The sequence below is a fragment of the Gekko japonicus genome, unplaced genomic scaffold (assembly GCF_001447785.1).
Source record: "Gekko japonicus isolate JY-2015 unplaced genomic scaffold, Gekko_japonicus_V1.1 scaffold3579, whole genome shotgun sequence".
NCBI lineage: Eukaryota > Metazoa > Chordata > Lepidosauria > Squamata > Gekkonidae > Gekko > Gekko japonicus.
Genome location: NW_015166538.1, coordinates 20,920 through 42,862, shown reverse-complemented (window position 1 = coordinate 42,862; position 21,943 = coordinate 20,920). Strand labels below are relative to the sequence as shown.

General features: G+C 41.2%; 1 protein-coding gene across 4 annotated transcripts in view; it reads left to right on the top strand.

The window, feature by feature from the left end:
- CACUL1 (CDK2-associated, cullin domain 1) overlaps positions 1–20,796 on the top strand; it is a 70,179-nt gene extending 49,383 nt beyond the window's left edge. For 2 of the 4 annotated variants that reach the window (XM_015412313.1, XM_015412312.1), the window contains 4 exons: positions 6,938–7,027; positions 11,930–12,068; positions 18,883–18,926; positions 20,019–20,796. In XM_015412313.1, coding sequence (XP_015267799.1) covers positions 6,938–7,027; positions 11,930–12,068; positions 18,883–18,926; positions 20,019–20,059 — 314 coding nt within the window. In that variant the 3' untranslated portion in view covers positions 20,060–20,796. The remainder of the gene's footprint in view (positions 1–6,937; positions 7,028–11,929; positions 12,069–18,882; positions 18,927–20,018) is intronic. The other 2 variants (XM_015412315.1, XM_015412314.1) reach the window with 1 other exon arrangement.
- Positions 20,797–21,943: the final 1,147 nt, after the last annotated feature.

Here is a 21,943-nt window from a genome sequence, read left to right as displayed (position 1 = left end):
ATGTTATGTTTTATAGGGAAAAAACATGGTTATAAAGTATATGTGCAGAGACTAGTCAGTTGGTTAGCCTAGCAGTTGTTGCTAAGGGGAGATTCAAATACATGAAGCTGCCTTACACTGAATCAGACCATTGGTCCATCAAGGTCAGTATTCTCTGCTCAGACTGGAAGTGGCTCTCCAGTCGAGGTTTTTCTCATCATGTGTTGCCTGGTCCTTTTAACTGAAGATGCTGCCGATTAAACCTGGGACCCTCTGCATGCAAAGCAGATGCTCTACTACTGAGCTACATTCTCTCTCTAGGTAACTGAAAACGGCTTTCAGGTTCAGATTAGAGTTTCAGTTAGACGGGACAACATGAGAGATATTGTTAACTAGGGAACTCAGAGACCAATCAGGCTTGACAAATGTCAGCTGTTGATTGGCTAGAACCTTCCTGAGCAGGTAGAAGAGAGAGCTTACAGGGGAGGCAGGCAGAGAGGCAGGTGGGTGGGCATTCTTCAGAAGGACTGAAGCCAAGGTCTTTCAGCAGCTGAGTAAACAAGAGTCTGAAGGTTCCCTATCAAGGAAAGGGCAGGAGAAAGAACACAGCTAAGCCCGTTTAATATGATGGGTAGATTACCTCAGTAGGTCCAGAGGAAAGACTGTAAGGCAGTTTGAGTCAACCATCCCAAAGAAGTTGCAAGATCAATCTGAATGTCACTGTTCATCAGTTAATAGATAAAGTACTGTCTGGAGTGGAGAAGCAGGAAAATGTGGCTGTTAGTAGCATAGTGACTAGTAGAGCCTCATCTTAGTACCAGTCCTGCATGTGAGGGGGTATATAAATTTGATTTGTAGGTATTTTTTCGCAAATAAATAAGTTTTTATTTCTAGGAATCTGACCAATGACCTGGTGAGGGATACCGCTCTTGGGGTCCTAAATGGGTTGCCAGAGGGAGAAGAACCCCCTCAAGTATTGCTGTTTATTTGTATGAGGGACAAGAAATTCTTCCTACTTTTTTGGGTAAATGAAATGCCATTCTTATTAGAGTGGAACATTGTCAGTTGACTCCTTTTTGGCATCTGTGAGAGCTCTCACAAACAAATTGGTGGACTGTCTTGCTCTGAACGTGCCACTGTTAGGCTTGTCCTTTGTCCATATTCCAGAGACATATCCTTGGCTCTGCACTTTGTACTTGGTCTTACAGTCTTACATGATGCTTTTGCAGAAACTCTCTAAACCAGGGGTGTCAAACATGCGGCCCATGGGCCGGATGAGTCCCCCGGATGGCTTCTATCAGGCCCACAGTAGAACTGCCTGTATTCTGCTTATTCCAGTTCTGCTGTCGCTGCTGCATTGTAGCTTGCTTTGCCAGACTCTTTCAGTTGCTCAGGAGAGATAGGCAAGCTTCTGTTCCCTGCACTGGCTAAGGCTCCTCCCCCTCCCCCTTCCAGGGGGAGAGAGAGAAGGAGTCAGAACTTGCTTCCTGGCCAGGCTGCCTCAATCACACAGGAGAGAAAGGCAAGCCTTTCTTCCCTTACATTGGCTGAGGTTCCTCCCCAAAGGGAGGGAGAGAAGGAGGGAGAGCTTGCTTTGCTTGGCTGCCTCAATAATAGGGAAGAAATACAAAGCAACTTTAAGACCAACAAACTTTTGTCCAAGGTATGAGTTTTTGTGTGCCTTGCTACAGTGTGTATGTTTTGTTGGGCTTGTTATGCTGTGGCTCTCCTGGGTGCAACTGGGTTCTCTCCCCCTTTTCACTGTATTTATGCCCTATGATCCAATCTTGCTCAATAGGAAAGCAATGTGAACTATTTAGATAAGGAATAACAACAAGCCAGTGAGGTGGATTAGGCTGAGTGTGTCCAGACCAAGTTCACCCAGCACATTTCCCTTGGGGATTTTGAACTTAGACTTCCCAGATAGTAGGCTAATACTGAGGAAGACTATAGTTTTTTAGACAAGCATATAGTCTGTGTCATGGTGCCTTCTCATGTTCTTGACTAGCACACAAAGCAATGTATGTACAAAAGCTTGCAATGCCCAGCCATTTCATGTTTTCCCCTGGGTCCTAGGCTCAGAACTCCGAGCATGAGATTTCTGTAGTGAATGTCAGTAAATCAAATGTAGGTTTGTAACTTACAGATACACACTTGAACAGCATACTCAAGATTGCAACAGCACAGACATTTTGATGCAGTAATTCAGAGCAAGAGGTGTCAGTTATCAGACGCTGTTAAATAAAATATTGCAGGAGTGCTAATGTTTTTTAAGCATGTTTTTATTTTAAATAAAAAAATTGTGTTTATGTTCTTTATCAAGTTTATATGTATGCCACCTGGCATTACATTTTATGACACACATGGTCCAGCCCAACAAGGTCTCATATATGTCAGATCTGACCCTCATAACAAATGAGTTCGACACCCCTGCTTTAAACTCCCTTCCCAGTCACAAGAGAAGATTTTTGGCACTTGACATTCAGATTGCTTCCCCCCACACACACACATAGAAAATAGTAATTGGGCTGTGAGATTATATATTCTGATAGAGTTACTGGTTAAGTAATGGATTTTTTTTCTTTGAATATCCATTTTCTATAGTGATGTCAGCTGATGTGTAATCTCCAGACATTTTAAGGGTCTTATAGAAATTGTTTTCTATAGTTTCTATTATTGACAATTGATCTGTACATCATAGATCTGATGTTCTTGAAGGAATTTTTTGTATCTCTATAATTGCTTTCATTCTGCCGCTGACTATTTGATTTTTTTAATCTGTTTTTATAATTCTTTAATTTCATGTTTTGAGCCACCTTGTCTGTCACTTGTATAAAAATAAGTTAAATATAAATCTCTAAATGTATATGGAAGACAGCACCACTGCATTTTACTTTCAACTGGTCCGTGCAATGAAGACTTGGAAGTTCATCCATGGATTATCAGTTGATATAAAATTTACATGGTGTGGGTAAATTACCTCTAAACTGGCTGTTGAGGATGCCAACTCTGTTCATGATTAGTTTAATCATAACAACTGTGAAATGAAATACACCAAAGGGAAAAACACAAAGTAAGAAAATTAATAGCTGGCTTTTAAACACACTGACTTTAGCCTTGCCTACTCTTGTGACATAGAATTAGCATTAATTGAACCCAATACTCAGAATGAATCCCTTAATGCTTGGTTTGACGCGGAATGTTGGCTCATTAAAAGTAAATTACGCCAGTTCTTTCGACAGTTTCGGATGGGTTCCCTCCCATGGATCGCTTCCTCATATTACGAGCTTAAAAGAGAATGCCGCTTATTACTGGCTCAAAAAATGCACTCCTTCTACTCCAAGAAATGGTCTCAACTCTTTAAGGCTGTGCAAACTAATGATAGTAGAGCTTTTTGGTCATTGGTAGGTAGACTTAATTACTCAACTGGAGCCAATTCTGTTTGCATTATACCTGCAACCAGATGGCACTCTTATTATAATTACTTATTCAATGAGCCCTCTGTATTTCCTTCGATTAACTCAAGTTCAGTGCCATTGGACATCCCTAACTGGCCTCCAGTCTCACATGAAGAAATAACTGATCTTATTATTTCTCTCAAATCTAACAAGGCTCCAGGCTTAGATGGAATCCCAGCCGAGATTTAAAAGAACAATATTGACTGGTGGTCGCATTCTTTAGCTCATCTTTTCACTCTGATCGACAAGTATGGTGTCCTACCTGATTCCTGGTTGAACTCTATAATAGTTCCCTTTTTCAAAAAAGGTGACCCTAATAGCATAGATAATTATAGACCTATTAGCTTGCTTTCCATTTTAGGGAAGCTTTATGCCAAACATCTTCTCAAAAAATTATTTCAATGGATGGTCGATCATAACCTTCTAGGAAGAGAGCAAATTGGTTTCATGGCTAACCAATGGCCTTAGACCACTGTACTACCTTAGCCTTTTTAGCTGAGAAGTATTCCCGCCACTTAGGTGGTAAGCTATACTCAGCTTTTATTGATCTACGTAAAGCCTTTGATTCAGTTAATAGATCTTTGTTGTGGAACAAACTCTATAACTTGGGATTGGATCAATGTCTTCTGTTTTTGATTCGTAAATTGCATTCGGCTAACTATTGCCAGATTCGTTTTGATAAGAGAGGGTCCCTTACTCAGAAAATTCCTGTAACTAAGGGGGTCAAGCAAGGATGTGTACTTGCCCCTTCCCTTTTCAACCTTTTCATTTCTGATCTTCCACTGTGTCTAGCTAAAATTGATGGCCATTCCCCCAAACTAAACTCTTCTGCACTTCCTATTTTACTCTATGCAGATGATGCGGTCATTCTCTCTTTTACTAGGATTGGACTTCTGCGCCTTTTACTAGAGTTTAATTCTTATTGCAGTCGGAACTCTCTCTCTATTAATTTTGATAAAACAAAAATATTGGTTTTCTCCAAAGCCTGGAAGAGTGAACAGTGGAGAATAGAGAGAAAAGAAATAGAACAGGTCAAATCATTCAGATACTTAGGAGTTTTGTTTCATTACAACCTAAGTTGGTGCCCTCATAGAGATCATTCCCTTAGTTTAGCTAGGAATAAGACTGCAGCTTTAATCCGGTTTTTTTATTTAAAAGGTAATCAATTTGTTCCGGCAGCTCTCCAGATTTTTCAGGCGTCTGTTATTTCCTGTCTACTGTATGGGATACCTATATGAATTCAAAATTTTAATAAAAGAATAGAACTAATAAGTTCTACCTTCTTTTGCAGGATTCTAAGTTCTCCTAACTCTGTCTTCTATTTTTCCCTCCCATTGAAATTCATTAAATTTCTTTTAGCCCAGTTTTCCAGTCTGTCAAGATCATCCTGTATCCTGACTCTGTCTTCTACTGTATTTGCTACCCTTCCCAATTTAGTATCATCTGCAAATTTAATAAGCATTCCTTCTATCCCTTCATCCAAATCATTGATAAATATGCAATTGTCTCTATAGTGAACCTGATTCAGTTGCTCATATCCTTCTACGCTCTCCCCAATACTCTACCATGCGCAGCTATTTGATGAGTCCCCACTTACCTTCCACAAGGAATTCGACTGACAATGATCTTAAAATTCTATTGTCTAATAAGTTCTCAGCAATTACCCTGTCTGTTGCAGAATTCTTAGCTTATGTTTGGAAGCTAAGGGTAAGGGCGCATAAGTCTTAATCCCCCTTGTGCTCATTTGGATTGTTATATTTTTTAACTGAGTTCACTATTCTTGAGAAGTTTAAAAATGATCCCCTGTTGGTGTAACTTGATGTAACTTGTTATGATCTATTAATTCGTTCTATTAATTTATTTGTTCCATTGCCTTCCTTATTGTTCCTGTGTTATGCCAATAAAAGTCTATGTATATGTATGTATGACATAGAATTAATACCATATGATTTAAAAAACCCTTGGTAATTGATTCATGTTCATAAGGAAATGTTTATTTTTGCCTTGGGTATATCTGAGCAGACGGTTATCCTCAGAAAGCTTACATTTAATTGGTTACTGGTCCTTATAAAATCAGACAGAAATTAGCCTCATTAATGTTACACACAATTCAGTTATTGCCCTTCCCATCCCTGTTTTAGAATAACACTGAATTATGTGATAGAGATTTCTGATGTTTTGCTTTAGTTTATGAACTCTGCAAAGCAAGAAGAGTGATAGGACTACTATGCATCACTGTTTCCTTCTAGAGAAGCATGAATAGATGTTTTGCACTGGCCAGTGAGTAGACTGAGGAACTCCTGAAAATGAGTTGCATCAGTTCACTTTTACTTCCTTTAGCTCTTCAATCTGTGACCATTTTATATGATTGGAAACTTCCTCTTTCGTGTATATAAATTAATCATTTGGTGCTGCAATTCCCAGTGGTCCCAGTCTAGAAGAGTGCCAAAACATGCACCGGAGGGAAAATTACTTATCTAGCACTAACTCAAAACTAATCTGACAGCCTGGGTCAAGGTGTCTCCAGCACAGCAGTACACCAGAGAACTTGACAAGAGTTTATCTTGCATCTTTCTCACCAGAAATGGACATTCTGTGCTGGCTGCATTAGGCCTTGGATTCCCTTTGTGGATTGGTGTTGTGATGCTCTTGACTTTCGATGCTTCAGCTGATTCTGTAGCACACACACACACACCTTGAGACTAGGCAGAAGCTTGCCAAATTGATAGCTTTTCATTACCTGTGTTTCTTGACCTGTTCAGTGGAAAGCCATCTTTCCATCCCTTCCTGCAAATTCGCGCCACCTTCGTTCTTATCTGAAGGAGCAGCTTGCTCATTCATCTGATGTTTTCCAGCTTAGATGAGTGACATGTTTATCCACCCCAGCATAGGCTTGCCAGGGAATTCCTTGTACTCATGGCAGCAGAAGCCTTTCTTCATAAATGGATAGCAAGTAAGAGTTCACATAGAAAAGAAACAAAAGTGGCTGTAGTAGTACCATGAGAATCTATGGGTTTTGCTTCTTCCAAAAAATTTTACATATTCACTTGTGATAAGTATTATAGCAGGCTGTAAGTAGTATTGATGATTCTACAGGGGGAGCAGGCAGTGACTTGTAATACATTGCCGTTAGATTGTCATTATACTGCTTAGGTCTGTGCTTTTGACCAGGGAACAATATGCAAGTATGTTAACTGTGCACAATAATTAGTTAAAAATTGCAGACAAGTGGAAAATCGCTTGTCTGCTTTGGGGGGAAAGTGTCCCAAGTTTGCAGTGTCAGTAAGACAGAATCCAGGAAGGCAGAATTTTCTGTAGAAATGAGCTGAAGGTTTTAAAAGTCTCTAGGTGGCATTCATATTGAGTTGTTTTCAAGTAAGGATCACATGGTAGGTTAATATTTTGCATGAAGCAGTCTGTGTTGTGAGGCAGTAAGTACTGAAGAAATCAATAATTGGCATTAAAATTTAATTGTAAATTGGTTTCTCTTCTCATTTCAGCTTTACTCCTAGAAGCTCAGTCCACGCCTTTTTGGATAAGCCCTTCCACTATGGCAAACATTGTGAAAGGATTATATATGCTTAGGCCAGGTAACTTGTTATTTCTTGAATAGTCTGTAACTTCCTATTGCAAACCAGATTTTTGGTGTGTGTCAGATCCTTTTCAGGGCATAGTACAGTAAAATATCAGTGGATTGTTCCAGCAAGACTCTTGCAAGTCTTTTTGGAACTTCTGTTGTTCCTTGAAGATGTATTTGACAACTACTGGTGCAACCGACCTTAACATCAGACTGGTTGGCATTTGTTTTGGCTTAGGTTGGTTGGCATTTAGTAAGAATTATGCTTGGATAGGGTCACAGTCATTTCTGATGGTATATGAGGGAATAAATGGCTCCGTCAGAACTGTTCTTGCTTTCCCTGGTTTTAGGCAAACCATGATTTCATCTAGTAAATGTAGTATACATGATTATATAATCCTGATCTCAGTCTTCCTTACAAACTCCCTTGTGAGAACTATTATCTTGCATCTCTTTTTATATTACTGAACAGCTATAGGTGAGACTGATCCCTAAGATTACCTTGCTGTCAGTGGCTGACATATTCAGGTCTCCAAGCTCAACTGTCTCTTCCCACTTTCTGTGGTTGTAGGTAGGGATATGAGCTTTGTACTTTTTCAGGTATTTATTCAGCTGAATACAGATTAGAGATCTGTACTCAGCTACTGTAGTGTTATTGATGCAACAAACATGAAATTAAGCGAACTCTGGAGCACGACGGAAGACAGGAGGGCCTGGCGTGATGTGATCCATGGGGTCGCGAAGAGTCGGACTCGACTGTGCGACTGAACAACAACAACTCAGCTACTGAAGTAGTCGCACCCAAATAAAATGCCTTCTGAGTTCACTTGCCAAGTCACACTGCCACAGCGGCACAACTTGGTGAGTTAACTGAGCAAGGATTTAAACGTTAATGCTTGCTGACTTCACTCACTGAGTTGCACTGCTGTTGTGGCGCAACTCAGCAAGAGAACTCAGCAAGCATTTAAACTTTAAATGCTTTCTCAGTTAAGTTCACTTGCTGAGTTGTGCTGCTGCGGCAGCATGACTCAGCAAGTGAATTCAGCAAGCATTTAAAGTTTAAATCCCTTCTCCATTATACCCTATGGGGATGGTCCCCATAGGCTATAATGGAGCCAAATAAGGATTATTTCCCAAATCCCAAGATCATACCGATATTGGGATTCATGAATATTGGGAAATACCAATATTTTTCGGGTTCAGTACACCCAAACACAAAAATTATGATTTTTTTTTGCATACCCCTAGTTGTAGGTATTAAAATTGGTTATATAGTATCATCAACTATTGATTCTGAAATAGTGAGAATAGAAACAAGTATTACTGTGGAATGGTGTTGCTTATTTTTGTACCTACACATGCATCATAATATGACCCCAGTGTCTATTAGTGTTTTGGTGGGGTTGTCAACTCAAAAAAAATGGGAATGCAATAGCAATGCAATATTTTTGTTAGTTCCAATATGGCACTTTGTTATATGAACGACAATATTTTTGTTAGTTAAGAACATAAGAACATAAGAGATGCCAATGTTGGATCAGGCCAAAGGCCCATCCAGTCCAACACTCTGTATCCCACAGTGGCCAGAAATACCAGTGCCATCAGGAGGTCCACCAGTGGGGCCAGGACATTAGAAGCCCTCCCCCTGTTGGCCCCCCCCCCCCAAGCACCAAGATGACAGAGCATCACTTGCCCCAGAGTCCCTATCTATACCTTGTGGCTAATAGCCACTGATGGACCTCTGCTCCATATGCTTATCTAATTCCCTTTTGAAGCCATCCATGCTTGTAGCTGCCACCACTTCCTGTGGCAGTGAATTCCATGTGTTAATCACTCTTTGGGTGAAGAAGTACTTCCTTTTATCCGTTCTAACCCGACCGCTCAGCAATTTCATGGAGTGCCCACGGGTTCCAATATGGCACTTTGTTATATGAACTACTCCATAGCAGTCATCTTGCCCTGCCTGTGAGATAAACTACAGTTCCATTTTTATAGATAGGGAGCCAAGTTATAAGGGAAAGTGATGTGTCTAAGCCCATCAATTGAATCCATGTATAGAGTTTGGATACAGGGATCTGAGCAAAAAAAGACACAGGGGGGCATTATTTGCCGTGATCCATAATGTTGATTGCTTTTGTTTTCTGTGATGGAATTTGAAATCCCATAAACTAGATTAAGTCTGTATTTTTAAATCAAACTTATTAGTAAAGGGTGAAGAAGACTTAAATTTATTTATTTAAAACAATTGTATTCCATTGTTCTGTCCAGTTGGGGTCTTTAAGGTGTCAAACAATTAAAAGAAATTAAAAATAAACTAGTAAGATGGAGGATCAGTAAGGGTAAACCAGATGAAACAGAAAAGTCTTCACCCACTGGTGGAAGACAATAATCAAGAGGAACAGACAAACAAAGGGAAATCCCACAATTTTGGTGCCACAACCAACAAGCCCATTTTTGCGGTTTGCTGCCCCTCTAGCTTCAGATGACAAGAGCACCCTACACATATCCTTTGAAGATTATTGTAATGAATGGAAGCCACTGCAGATGGAACAAGAGTGGAATGATATGGTCTGTATGAGCCACTCCAGACAGCATTCTTGCTGCAACATTCTGTACTAACTGTAGTTTTTGGACACTCTTCAAGGGAGCCTCATGTAGAGCATATTGCAGTAATCCAAACTAGATGTTATTAGGGCATGTACCATAGTGGCAAGATCTTCCTTATCCAGGAAAGGCCATTGCTGGCTCACCAGCCAGTGCTGGTGGATGGTGCCCCTGGCCACCACTGCCACCTGTTTATCCAACAGGAGACCTAGGTCCAGCAGCATCCCCAGCCTGCAAATCTGCTCTTTTAGGGGTCATGTAGCCCCTTCCAGGATAGGAGATACCTCAAATTCCAGTTCAGTCCTTGTATAGAGATTCATACAATTATAGACCCTGCAGTTCATCTTGGACACAAACAGGCAGTGATCATTTGATGGTTGTCTGTCAAATCAAGTGGTTGCTTATCAGAATCAATTCTTGTTTCTTGCTGGTAGAGCAAAGACAAGGAAAGCAACAGTAATCCCATCAGTTTATCAGTTATACCTCAAGAGAAGAAAAATAATCATATGCAAGACTTCCATTCTCTGTTACTGGCACCGTAGCTCCAAGACCTCCTGGTTTGGTACTAGAACTCTTGGGAACTATGGCTAGAGATGTCTTCTAATCAAATCCTCTATGTCACTGCTGGGAAAACAAGAGTTTCACCTAGCAGTAACAAAACAAATCTTTCCCCTCATGTCAGACTTCTCTGACCTTGAGGATGGCCTGCTGTGATATGTTTATGTGGGGCTTGGATCCTAACTCTCCATTTCCTCTGAGTACACTACATGTTGCTTTTAAACCTTTTTCACAAGGTATTTCCTAGCTCACGTATACTTTAATTAAAGAATGTGTAGTTAAAGTCCATAAATTCTCATCTGCTATCTTGCCCAGTGTACAATTCAGTAAGTGCATTGCTTCAGGAAGCCACATAGTTTAATGTTCAAGAACACTTTGTGACTGATTTATTTGAGGGTGTAAGCCCAGCCATTTCTATATTTTCAGAGGGCAATGCATTAAATAGGAATCATGTAAATCAACATCTTACACAGAAACCACAAGTAATTAAAACTAAGAATTGAAATAATTTTAGCAATACAGAACTTTTACCCAAAAACCCATATAAACACTGTTTCAGTTCATTTTCCTAATCCACTGTAAGACATTTTACATATAGATGGTAAACGAAAAGCCAGTTTTAAAGGGGAAGAGTTTGCAAAAGCTAAGCAAAGAGGTTTCCTTGTCCCTTCTGAGAAGTGATTCTGATTTGGTAAGTTGCTGCCAACAAAGCTCTGTTACTTACCATCATACTCCTAATTTGACCATGAGAGGGCGGGGTACAAATCTGAAAACAATCAGCAAGGATTATTGGCTAGATCTTAAAAAGCACATGGGGTTATGTGGAGAAAAGCTTTAAAGCAGGGTTGTCAAACATATGGCCTGCGTGCCAGAAGTGGCCCCTCCAGGGCAGTTATCCGGCCCCCAAGCACCTGGTCATTACCTTTATTGCCAGATGACAGAGGCTGTGCATTATGTCCCTGTATCCTGTCCCAGTGCTAATACGCAATGGGCGGTGGAAGTGGGGGGGGGGGTAAGCAACAGGGAGATGCTTTGAGGAAATCCTGTAAGAATGTTGATGTTTTAAGCATGTTTGTATTTTGAGTTTTAAAAAGTATTGTTAATTGGGTTTGCCTGTGTTCTTCATAAAGTTATTTCCCATACCTGGCATTACATTTTATGGCACTCATGGCCCGGTCCATCGAAGTGACATTTATATCAGATCTGGCCTTCATAACAGACAGAGCCGACACCTCAACATTTAAAGCATCTTGAACTGGATCTACAAGCAAATTGGTAGCCAAAGCCACTGCTGTAAATTGATAAAATTATGGCCATGATGCCTGTACCAGACAAGCAATGGGCATTCGGCTCGTGTTTCAGAGTTGTCTTCAAAAGTGAGCTGCATACAGAGCATATGGCAGTAGTCAAGTGTAGAAGTTACTGATGCGTGGGCCAGCAAAAGTATCTAGGAGGAGTAATAGTTGCTGCCCCATTGGGGGGCGGGAAAGCACTCTCCTCCACTGTGGTGACCTCTCATCAGAAAGCTAGCATGGGTCCAAAAGACACTGTACCTGTTCTTTTGTTTTGTGTTAGCATTCTCACTTTGCCTGCAGCAAAGTTAGATTTCTTCCTTTGTACTTAAATGTTTATACTGCCAAAGGTGAGTATTAGGATTAGACAGGCCTGCCACTGAATTGTCTCAAAGGATATGTGAGACTGAAACATAGAAATTATTTTGTGCCACTCACCATTACTTTCTGTTTCCCCGCAGAATGGGTTCAGATGGCACCAGCTTTATTTTCTAAATTTATTCCAAACATCCTCCCTCCTGCAGTAGAATCTGAACTTGGAGAATATGCTGCTCAAGACCAGAAACTTCAACAAGAACTTATTCAGGAAGGGTTTTCCAGGTAAAAGTACTAATATTTGCAAGTTTGGGCCCAGGTTTTCCAGCATGTTTCTCAGGTTAATGTTCAAAGCATCACAAATCTGAGTGAATTTAGCTTTCAATCAAATGACTTTAGGGAATGGATCCAGGTCGTTTACTGAATCCTACTATTTGTGGAAGACTTTTGGTACATGATAGCCCTTGATAAATACAGAACAGTTGCATTGGCTCTGGACAGTTGATTGGTGCATTTTTAATGGATAATAGTTCTGATGTATTTAATTCTGTGCAGTATTCATCAAGGCAATGTTTCTCTCAGGAACAGAATCATCTCCTTGTTGAGTTGAACGTGGTTTTGTGGGACTCTGCATTATTTTACTTCAGTGTGCATTAAAATGGTACATTTTACACAAAACAGAATAATTACTCTATTTTCCCTTTTATTCAGGTTCATTTTAGGACATTTTTGCAGCCAAACAGATAAACATTCAAATAAACCAGTGATCTAAGACTGTTTATATCAATCACCTATACCCACAAATAAAGCACTGCAGAAAATATTTAAATATTTGCCACAGGCTTTGTGTGTGTGTTTTACATTGACTGGTGCTTTTGTAGCTATTAACTGCAGCCTTTCCTAATACTGTGGCAAGTGTCCAGTTATAGCTGTTTCTATAAAGCTGCTTTCAGTTATCTGTCTGATTGTAGAATTGTACTGTTGCATCCTTTGGAACAGCTTTCGCAGAAAACCATTTGCATATTGTGGGTTGGATCCACTGCTGTGTTTCTGCAGTCCTTGTGCCTGCAGAAACTCATTGCTGGATCCAGCCTTGTCTATCCCCCACTTGTTTCTCAGATGTTTACATCTCCTGAAGAAAAAGATCCTTTTACCTTTTGTCTTGTGGTCAATTTGATCGACAGCTTGCATTGATGAAAGAGAAACAGTACAAATAGATGCTGTTGGAACAAATAATTAGAGTAACCATGATGAGCAAAAAAATAGGCATTGATTTCACAGGTAGCAGCTTTTTAGGCATTGGATCCCCATGAGAGTAGCTGACAAGGCACAAAATTAACACAAAGGTAACTTGCTTTGTCCTTCAATGCTGTTTAACTTCTGTATTTGTTTTGTTCCAACAGTGTCTTGTTTTCACAAAAGTAATGCCTGTATGCAAAAAGATAGCATATGGGGGGCTGCCTTCCAGTGGCTGTCCTCCTTTCGCCATCATCGGGAACAGAGGGTGGCAGTTGGGAGAGGGTATCTCTGCGTTACCCACTGGTAGGCAGCATCCCACAAGGGGCAAGCCTCTCCCCAATGCTCTTTAACATCTATATGTGCCCCCTTGCTCAGTTAATCCGGGCATTTAGGCTAGGTTGTCATCAGTACACTGACAACACTCAGCTGTATCTACAGATGGACAGATGGCCTGACTCTGCCCTAGATACTTTGGCCAGGGCCCTGGAGGCTGTGGCTGGTGGGTTGCAACAGAGGCAGATGAAGCTGAATCCAGTGAAGATGGAGGTCCTGTACCTGAGTTGTGAGGGGATTAGATTGGGAATCCAACTCCTAGCCCTTGGTGGGGTGTCTTTGATGCTGGCCCCAACAATGAGGAGTCTAGGGGTGATTCTGGGTGCCTCCCTTTCTGTGGAGGCCCAGGTCACCAGTGTTGCCAGGTCAGCCTTTTACCGTCTTCAGCTGGTTAGGCAACTAGTTCCCTGTGTCTCCCCCCCCATGACCTGGTGACAGTGATCCATTCAATGGTCACTTCCAAGTTAGATTACTGCAACTCACTCTACACGGGCCTACCCTTGAGCTTGATCCAGAAACTTCAGCTGGTACAAAATGCAGCGGTGCATCTGCTGACTGGGATGTCTGTGTGGATGCACATTCAGCCAGTGCTGTGCCAATTGCATTGGTTGCCAGCTGAGAACCAGATCAGATTCAAAGTTAGGGTACTAACCTTTAAGGCCCTATGCAGCCAGGGACCAGCATATCTACGGGACTGTCTGTGCCCTAACTGTATGTGCACCAGAGAGCCTTGCACTCTTCTGAGCAGCAGCACCTTGTAGTCCCCGGACCGAAGGGGACTTTTCAGCCCCGGCCCCTGCCTGGTGGAACATGTTCCTAGTTGAGATCAGGGCCCTGCGGGATCTACTACAATTCTGCAGATCTGCAAAGCGGAGCTGTTCCACTAGGCTTTTGGCTAAGGCAGTGGATGTCCAAATAACACTGTCCTTCCCTGCTCAATCTGCTTGGTCTATTGATTTGTTTCAGCTGTTTTAGGGCACTACCTGTACCAACTGGGCACCAGTATCAGCTGACTCTGGTTACTCAGAAAGAAATGTGGCACCTCACCTGACACTCTTGCAGCATTGCACTGTAGTTAGACATTTTAAGCTGCCACCATCTATTAACTTAATGTATTTTATCTTGATGAAGTGGTATGATGTTTTTATGAACTATTTTTTTTTTACTATGTGTTGTGTGAGCTGCCCTGAGCCTGCTTGTGGGGTAGGGTGGGATACAAATAGAATAAAATAATAAAAAATAAACCGGGAAGTTGTGGATATGACCAGCAATTTTCATGATGATCAGAACTGGGGGAAATGCTGTAACCACTTAAATTATTGCCACATATTTCTGTGGTGACTCATTTTCCATGGCATATGACTGTATGGACAAAATTTACCAAGAACCCTCAGAACAACTTGTGTGGAGAACAAACAGTGTGTGGAGAATGTGAGTGAAAGAATAACTCCTGCAATGGTGTGAATATTATGGGAGAAAGACATAATCTTCACTTTCTTTGGGTGCTCCTTTGACTCCAGAGAACAGTGGTACCTGAATTGTAGGAAGCAGAATTATGAGATCATAGGGATATTCCACATGATTTCATTGAGGAGAGGTGAGGGAAGAGTATTATATTTCATTTCTCAAAATGTGTGAAAAGGCAAAGGTAAAGCATGCTGTCTTGAATAACCTTTACAAAATTACCTAACACTATCATATGAATACAATTACAATAAATGATGTAATTTTATGTATTGATTACACTTGTATCTCATCTGTCATCTGCCGTGGAACTCAAAGTGACTTACATACAGTCGCCAAGAGATTTCCCCCCTCCAAGCACTGAGCAGACCCACATCTGCTTATCCTTGGCAACCTTGAAGAAACTTGGTCAGAAGTTTTGTTTTATGGTCCAAATATGACCAGTACTTTCCCCAATTAAAAGTATTTTGCTTTGTCTTAATTGGGACCTTTCTAAACTGGTTTTTAATATGGTAGTGGAGGAACGAATGGAAACTGGATCTGTTTGTGTTCCACATTGTCCTACACACTGTCATGTGTATGCATTTGGCTTTTGCCAAGAAATGTAGAAATTCTCCTTGCAAGGTCATCATTTAAAGTTTGTAGTTGAACCTTTCCAGTCTCGTAGAATGACTAGCTTTGTCAGCCTCCTTTTTTGCCAGTAAAAATATTCGAAACTACACAATTATACCTAATCACTTAAATCTAGAAATCTGATTAAGAAGTTTGTTTCATTTTAATTGAAAATTCTAAATTGCTTTTCCCCAAAGACTCTTGCTAAATTAAGCCTTAAGATTGGGATTTACCATTGGCAAGATTCCAGGAGGATAATTTATCTATAATGTCATAGGTCACTTACGATAGAAAATAGTGTAACCATGAGTCATATGGATATTATGTCAACGTTAACTCTTCCATGCCTTTTATTAACAATGAATTGAATGAAGCAAAAGCTGGCATTTGTCTTTTTTATGCATTTCTTTCACTAGCATACCAGTGTGATTTAAGATATTTAGTAAAATCCCTTAATGGAAGTAGTGTATCCTTCGAGGCCCGCAGCTCTCGAATATGTTTTAGGGCTGGAAGGTAAGTACCTTCACCCATTGCCCTCTTTTATTTATTTCATTTTTATTTTATAAATTGAATTTATACCCCGCCCTCCCCGCTACGCGGGCTCAGGGCGGCTTACAAGGAGGCATAAGCCAATATAAAACATATTTAAAACAATTTAAAATCACTACAGTACAGTAACATTATTATTAACAAAAGTGCTCCGGATGTTCTAACATGATATTCCACCCGATGGCGTATTACAACTGCTCTATTACAACTGCTCTACCTACTCAGCGTCATCTGTTCCGGAAAACGCTGATGTTCCTTCTTCCAGGGCCAGATTATGATAGAACAGTAGTGATGGTAGTGGCGGCTCCTACTCATACGCCTGGCGGAAGAGCTCCATTTTACAGGCCCTGCGGAACTGTGCAAGGTCCCGCAGGGCCCGGATCTCCTCCGGGAGCTCATTCCACCAGATAGGAGCCGCCACCAAGAAAGCCCTGGCCCTGGTAGCGGCCAGCCTGGCCTCTTTGGGACCTGGCATCGCCAGGAGGTGTTGCGTCCCAGACCGTAGTGCTCGCGGGGGAACATATGAGGAAAGGCGGTCCCTTAGGTAAGCTGGACCCCGACCATAAGCTGATAAAACTACACTAATAAACTAAAGAAGTTGGGTCACTAGGGAAATAGTGGTAGATAAGCAAGAAATTTTCTCACTTTGGGGGGCATCTTATAGGTAATTCCAACCAACCAGTTAGGAGGCAGGTAAACTCAAACGTCTGGTCGGGCAGTGGGTCCACTCAGATCCCCAGTTCATTTTCTGCCTTAGACAGTAGTGACGGTTTTGGAAGAGTTCTGGTAGATTGCTTACCTCTTTTGCATCTTCGTCATTGTTTTTTATTAATTCTTGCTCTAATGCTCTAATTTTCAACTTTACCTTACTATAATACTGAAATGGCTAGGGAACAATAAGTCAAAACCCCTATAGGCAGTTCATACAGAGACTGCATAATGAAGGATTTCAGCAATTATACTCATGATGCAGTATTCCATCTAGATCTGCACTAATAGATGGTCTTGACTACGGCATCTCTATTAACTAATGAATATTGAACCAAACTCTTAGCAGCAAGTATTAGCTGTAAATAGTGGACATGTATTATACTAGTTCATAGTGTGCTCCACAGTAACATTATTTGGGTATTTTAACCACAGAACATACTGAGTTCACAACTATCATGGTGAAAGTATCAAAGTTTTTGCAAAAGCTGTAACACTCTGATCCTCAGAGCTTGAGAGCCAGTGTGGTATTGTGGTTAGAGTGTTAGACGAGGCTTTGGGAGATGTGTATGCTACTTCTGGTTTTGGTTAAGGAGTGGGTAAAGAGTGATGCAGGCTGCTTGAAGCCTCATTACTGGACCACTGTCTGAGAGTGGGCTCATCCCCATTGCCAGAGCCATCCTCAGACTTACCCAGGAGTTGCAGGATGCTCACTTGGGAACCCACAGTGTGAGCACTAGGACAGTGGCAAAAAGGAGAAATGCCGCAACAGCGGTAACACAGCATAGGCCCTATAAGGCTACAACTCAACCACACCCACTAGCTGCCAGGACAACAGCAGCAAGGAGAAGGAATGTTGCAACAGCAGTAAAGCAGCATGGGTTTTTTAAGCCCCCACTTTAATCACTGCCAACAGCTCCTGGCAGTTAGCCTGATTAGGGCAATGGGAGGGGGAAAGAGGCTGCAGGTGCTTCATAAGGGGCTTAGAAGCAGGCCATTGAGGAGGTGGCTGATGAAGGCAAGTGAGCTAGCTGAACCCCAAAGCCAGTCTGTTCTCTACCATTTGCCCCCTCTTCCTGTTGTTCTAGGTTTTATGTACATTAAAGTAGTCTTTGTAGCCTCCAGGGCAGAATGTTTGAGAGTGAAAAAGGTATATATACACCCACACACACATTCTGTCTCTCACAAAATGTAGCCCTGGGCATAATAATCTACAGAGCAGAGAATCCCAAGAGCCCATTTAATGTTGGTGGAATAGAATGTGAAATTGTGTTGCCTGTAAACATTTCTGCTGTACTTGGTTGATTTGCAAAAAAACAGGACCTGCGTTTTTTAGAATCCTCAAACACTTTTATCACTGAGGGCCAGATTTTATGTTATGTCTTGTGATGCAGTGTCAGGTGGGTAGCTCTGTTAGTCTGCAGTAACAGAACAAAATCTATGTCCAATAGTAAAGGACCATCACATTTTCCGAAGGTTTAAGCTTTTGTGAGTCAAAACTTACTTTATGTGATATGATGAAGTGTGTTTGTTGAAGTGAGCTTTGACTCATAAAAGCTTATACCTCTGGGAAATATTATTAGTCTCTAAGGTGCTCCTTGGACTACTTGTTGTTTTTTTTGTAACATAGCTAACTGCGTCTGCATGGTCAAGTAGACTTTGAAATGAGAACACTGTATAAGACAGATAAATTGAAAAGCTACTTCCCGTCCCCTTGTTGCCATCCTAAGGCAGGTCTGGTGCCTTACCTGTGCATCCTACTCAGTTCCTCATTGCCGATATAGAGCAAGGGTGGGGTATAAATCCAGCTCTTCTTCTTCTCTCTGCCTAAACTACCTCACAGGGTGGTTATGAATAAAATAAAGATGGGGAGAGTGTTGTTGGTTTCCATTGGGGAGAAAGGCAGGGTATAAAAGAAGTAAGTAAATACTATTATCATTGGCATATATGGCTGTTATTTAAAGTATTCTATCCCTGTTCTCCCAGAGTCCACTCAGCAAAGTTTGAAGCTTTACTTCATCCTAAGGAGTCTTCCTCCAACTTACGTGGCTCTTCACTGTGACTCTTCCTCTTTGTTGGAGGAAGGCTCCTCAGGTTGAAGGAGGACTTCAAGCAGAGTGGTAGGATAGGAGCAGGATTCACCTCAGCCATCGCACTAACTTTTTATAACGTACCCCTACCCATTTTGTTTCAGGGGTGATCAGTCACGTAAGAGACCTGGAGAAGAATTAACCTACAGTAAGTAATCAAGATTTTCATTCTAAATTATTTCATTGATGATAGCTTTGTTCACTGTAGAGAGAGAGGAGGGAATGCCCCTATCCAGCTCTGCTGAAAAGAAAATAGCAAGCACACTGCATTGCAGAAAGGGCAGTGAAAGTAAGATTAGTTGAGAAAGAAACTTCAAGGAGTAGGAAATAGAAATTCCTCTTCATTGGGTCTCTGTGTTATCCCGCCATTGGGCTCTGTACCTGCAGAGAGCAAATTTAGCACTTTCTACAGCTTTGCTTGAGAAGCTGGTATTCCTGCCCGCCCACCCCCTTCTCTACGGTACAGTTGCAAGCATTTTTGTCAGTATCTTTGTGTTCGTTTGTGTGCTTACTGTCACAGGAGCAGCATCATTAAAAGCTTTCTCCATTAATTCCTCACAGAGCATTTTCAATTTTAGTCAAGGATCCTTTTTGCCTATCAGATGTCAATGGCATTACAGGTTTGCTTTTAGAAGTGCTATAGAGGTTGTGGGAAAGTTTGCTCACTGGAAAGCCAATGGGTGAAGGGTGCAATCTGTAGATGGCTGTGTTCACTGCCTGAATTTCATCAAGCATACCTGAGCCTGTAGTACAGTGAAGTCTGTACTCTGAGCCTGGAGTAAGACTCCTTCTAGTGAGGGCTCCAGAGGTGTCTTGAAGTTACTCAGGAAGCTCTAGAATTAACTGACATAGGATGGCTGAAGATATGTTTTTGAGGTCAGCTTTATAGTTGGTATGTAATTAGTGAATGGGTATCATGGTAACTGCTGGAGTAAGAGAGGGCAAAGAAGTCTTGTTTGCAGATCCATGATGCAGAACAGCATCTGGCCTGTGGTATCTGCTCTAGTGCATGATGCAGTATTGCTTTGCTTGGGAGGGGGGGTGTCACATTGCCTGCCTACCTTGACAGCTAATGAAGGGAATGTTTGTTCAGTTTCCCAGGCTGTTTCTTTAGTTAGGGAATAGATACCTTGCTGTTGGTGCTCTTAAAGGTTTCTTGGTGGCTCTATGCTCCTAGAAGGATGAATGGAACACCAGATTTCTTGGGAAATGTCAACAACTTTTTTTCCTCTTTTTTCAGATGGCTCGGCATCCTGTGCAAGTTCAAGAGGATGCAGATAGTGACTGTACTAGAAGTCTTTTTATTCCCAATCAGAGCGGACACTGGAACAGCATAGGAGGGGGAGGTGTCCAGAGGCTCAGTTGGGTTTTACTGATGCTCAGGTTCTTTGATGCAAACTACAACATAGAAGAGGACTGTGGACTTATATCTTGCCATGTAATAAAATATCTGTTGCTGCTAATTTGGGGCTAACTCGAAACAATGTGACTGGTCTTGACAAGGTTTTGTGTTGTTGTTGTTTTGCAATACCACCAGGGAATAATCTTCACTGCTTAATAGAACTTAGTAACCAAAAAGAGCAGCTTCCTTTGAAAGAAACATTTGCACTTTTTTGTGGACCTTGCTGTTAAAACTTGTGCCCTTTAGGTTTTGTCTGGAGCTTTGTCTTTAAAAAACAGACAGACATTGCACACACAGGTGGTTTTTCTTTTCTGCACAAGCTTTGCCTCTAACAGTTGGTTTTATGCAGCTGACACTCTACATTCCAGCCTTTTTGTGTGTGTTCATTCATTCAGCCCCCTCACCTCAGTCCCCATTTTTGAACTAGTTTTTTCAATGTCTTATCTCTGCCCTCATCTACTTGTCTTTAGCATATGAAGTTTGCAGTGGTCCAGCATGAAAGATTTCTTTTTAAGCTGTGATTTGATTAAACATCCTGCACAGACTTTTCTGCAGTCCTTGGTTTTCCCTAAGAAAAGAAACTGGCTACTTAAAAAAAATCACACACAAATATTAATACAAGCTTTAAGACTTTTTAATTGGTTTCCATAATTATTGCAACTGATTGAATTCTGGACTGAATGCAGTTCCGATGTGTGATTTCTGTTGAGAATTGAAACAGACGCACATAGCAATTGAAGTATTTGCCAAGTGATTACAGGCCATGGTTGGCTAATTCTGGACTGCCATAGCACAGTATAGTATAAGGAGAGACTTTGAGTCTAATTACTTAAATCAGTGCCAGAATACTTTGGCACTGGGCTTGCCCTAGATTTAAGAGTATTGCTTCAAGTTTGCCCCATACTTGTTACTTCTGGGCAGTGATGCACTTGAGGTCACTTTACACATTCAGGAAAAGTGTGCAGTGCATCTTCTTTGTCCCACTTACAGAATCCCGGTTCAGGGCATGTCCTGTTAGAATGGTCTCCGCAGTTTCTTTTTGTCTCAGCCCTGTATTTAGTTTTGACTGATCTACAGGATGTCAATTACCTATAGCCATTTATGCCTCATAAGGAATGGGTCTATATCTCTGCTTTCTGCTTCTAGAACAGAGGCAAAGCCACATGGTGCTGTTTCTTCTATGTGAAGAAGCACCATGAGTATATTCAGACCTAGCAGATACTATGGATTTTTCCCCCCTAATTTTATTTAGAAAATGGAGACTGTTCACTGCAATAATTGGTAGGTACAGATGAGTTTGCCACTAAGGTGAGAGCCAACTAAGATACACCTGTGGTGAGGATTTAGTGCTCAGGGGAGGCCCAGTGTGAATGTCTCTGTAACGTAAGTATTGTGCTCATTTAGAGCTGAGGAAAGTTTCCATTTCTAGGAGGAAGATAATGGCAGCTTTTATCACTCATACTTGGTGGGGGGGATCTAACGCATGCTTTTCTCCCTACTTGCTCTGCTTATTTAGTCCACAGAGTAGCCTGTGCAGTTTGAAAATTGTATATGTTAGGAAATCTGTTTCCTTATGGTATGAAAGAATCATTACTGAGAACTGTATTTGAAAAGTAGTTGGTTGTTTTTGTGGTGGGGGGGAAGGAACAATACAACAACAACAACAGCTAAATAAAAACCGTTTCAAGTATCAAAAACCATTTGGAGGTGATGGAAGCCAAATTCTTAATGTGGTAGTCCAAGACAATGCATACTTGCAAAGA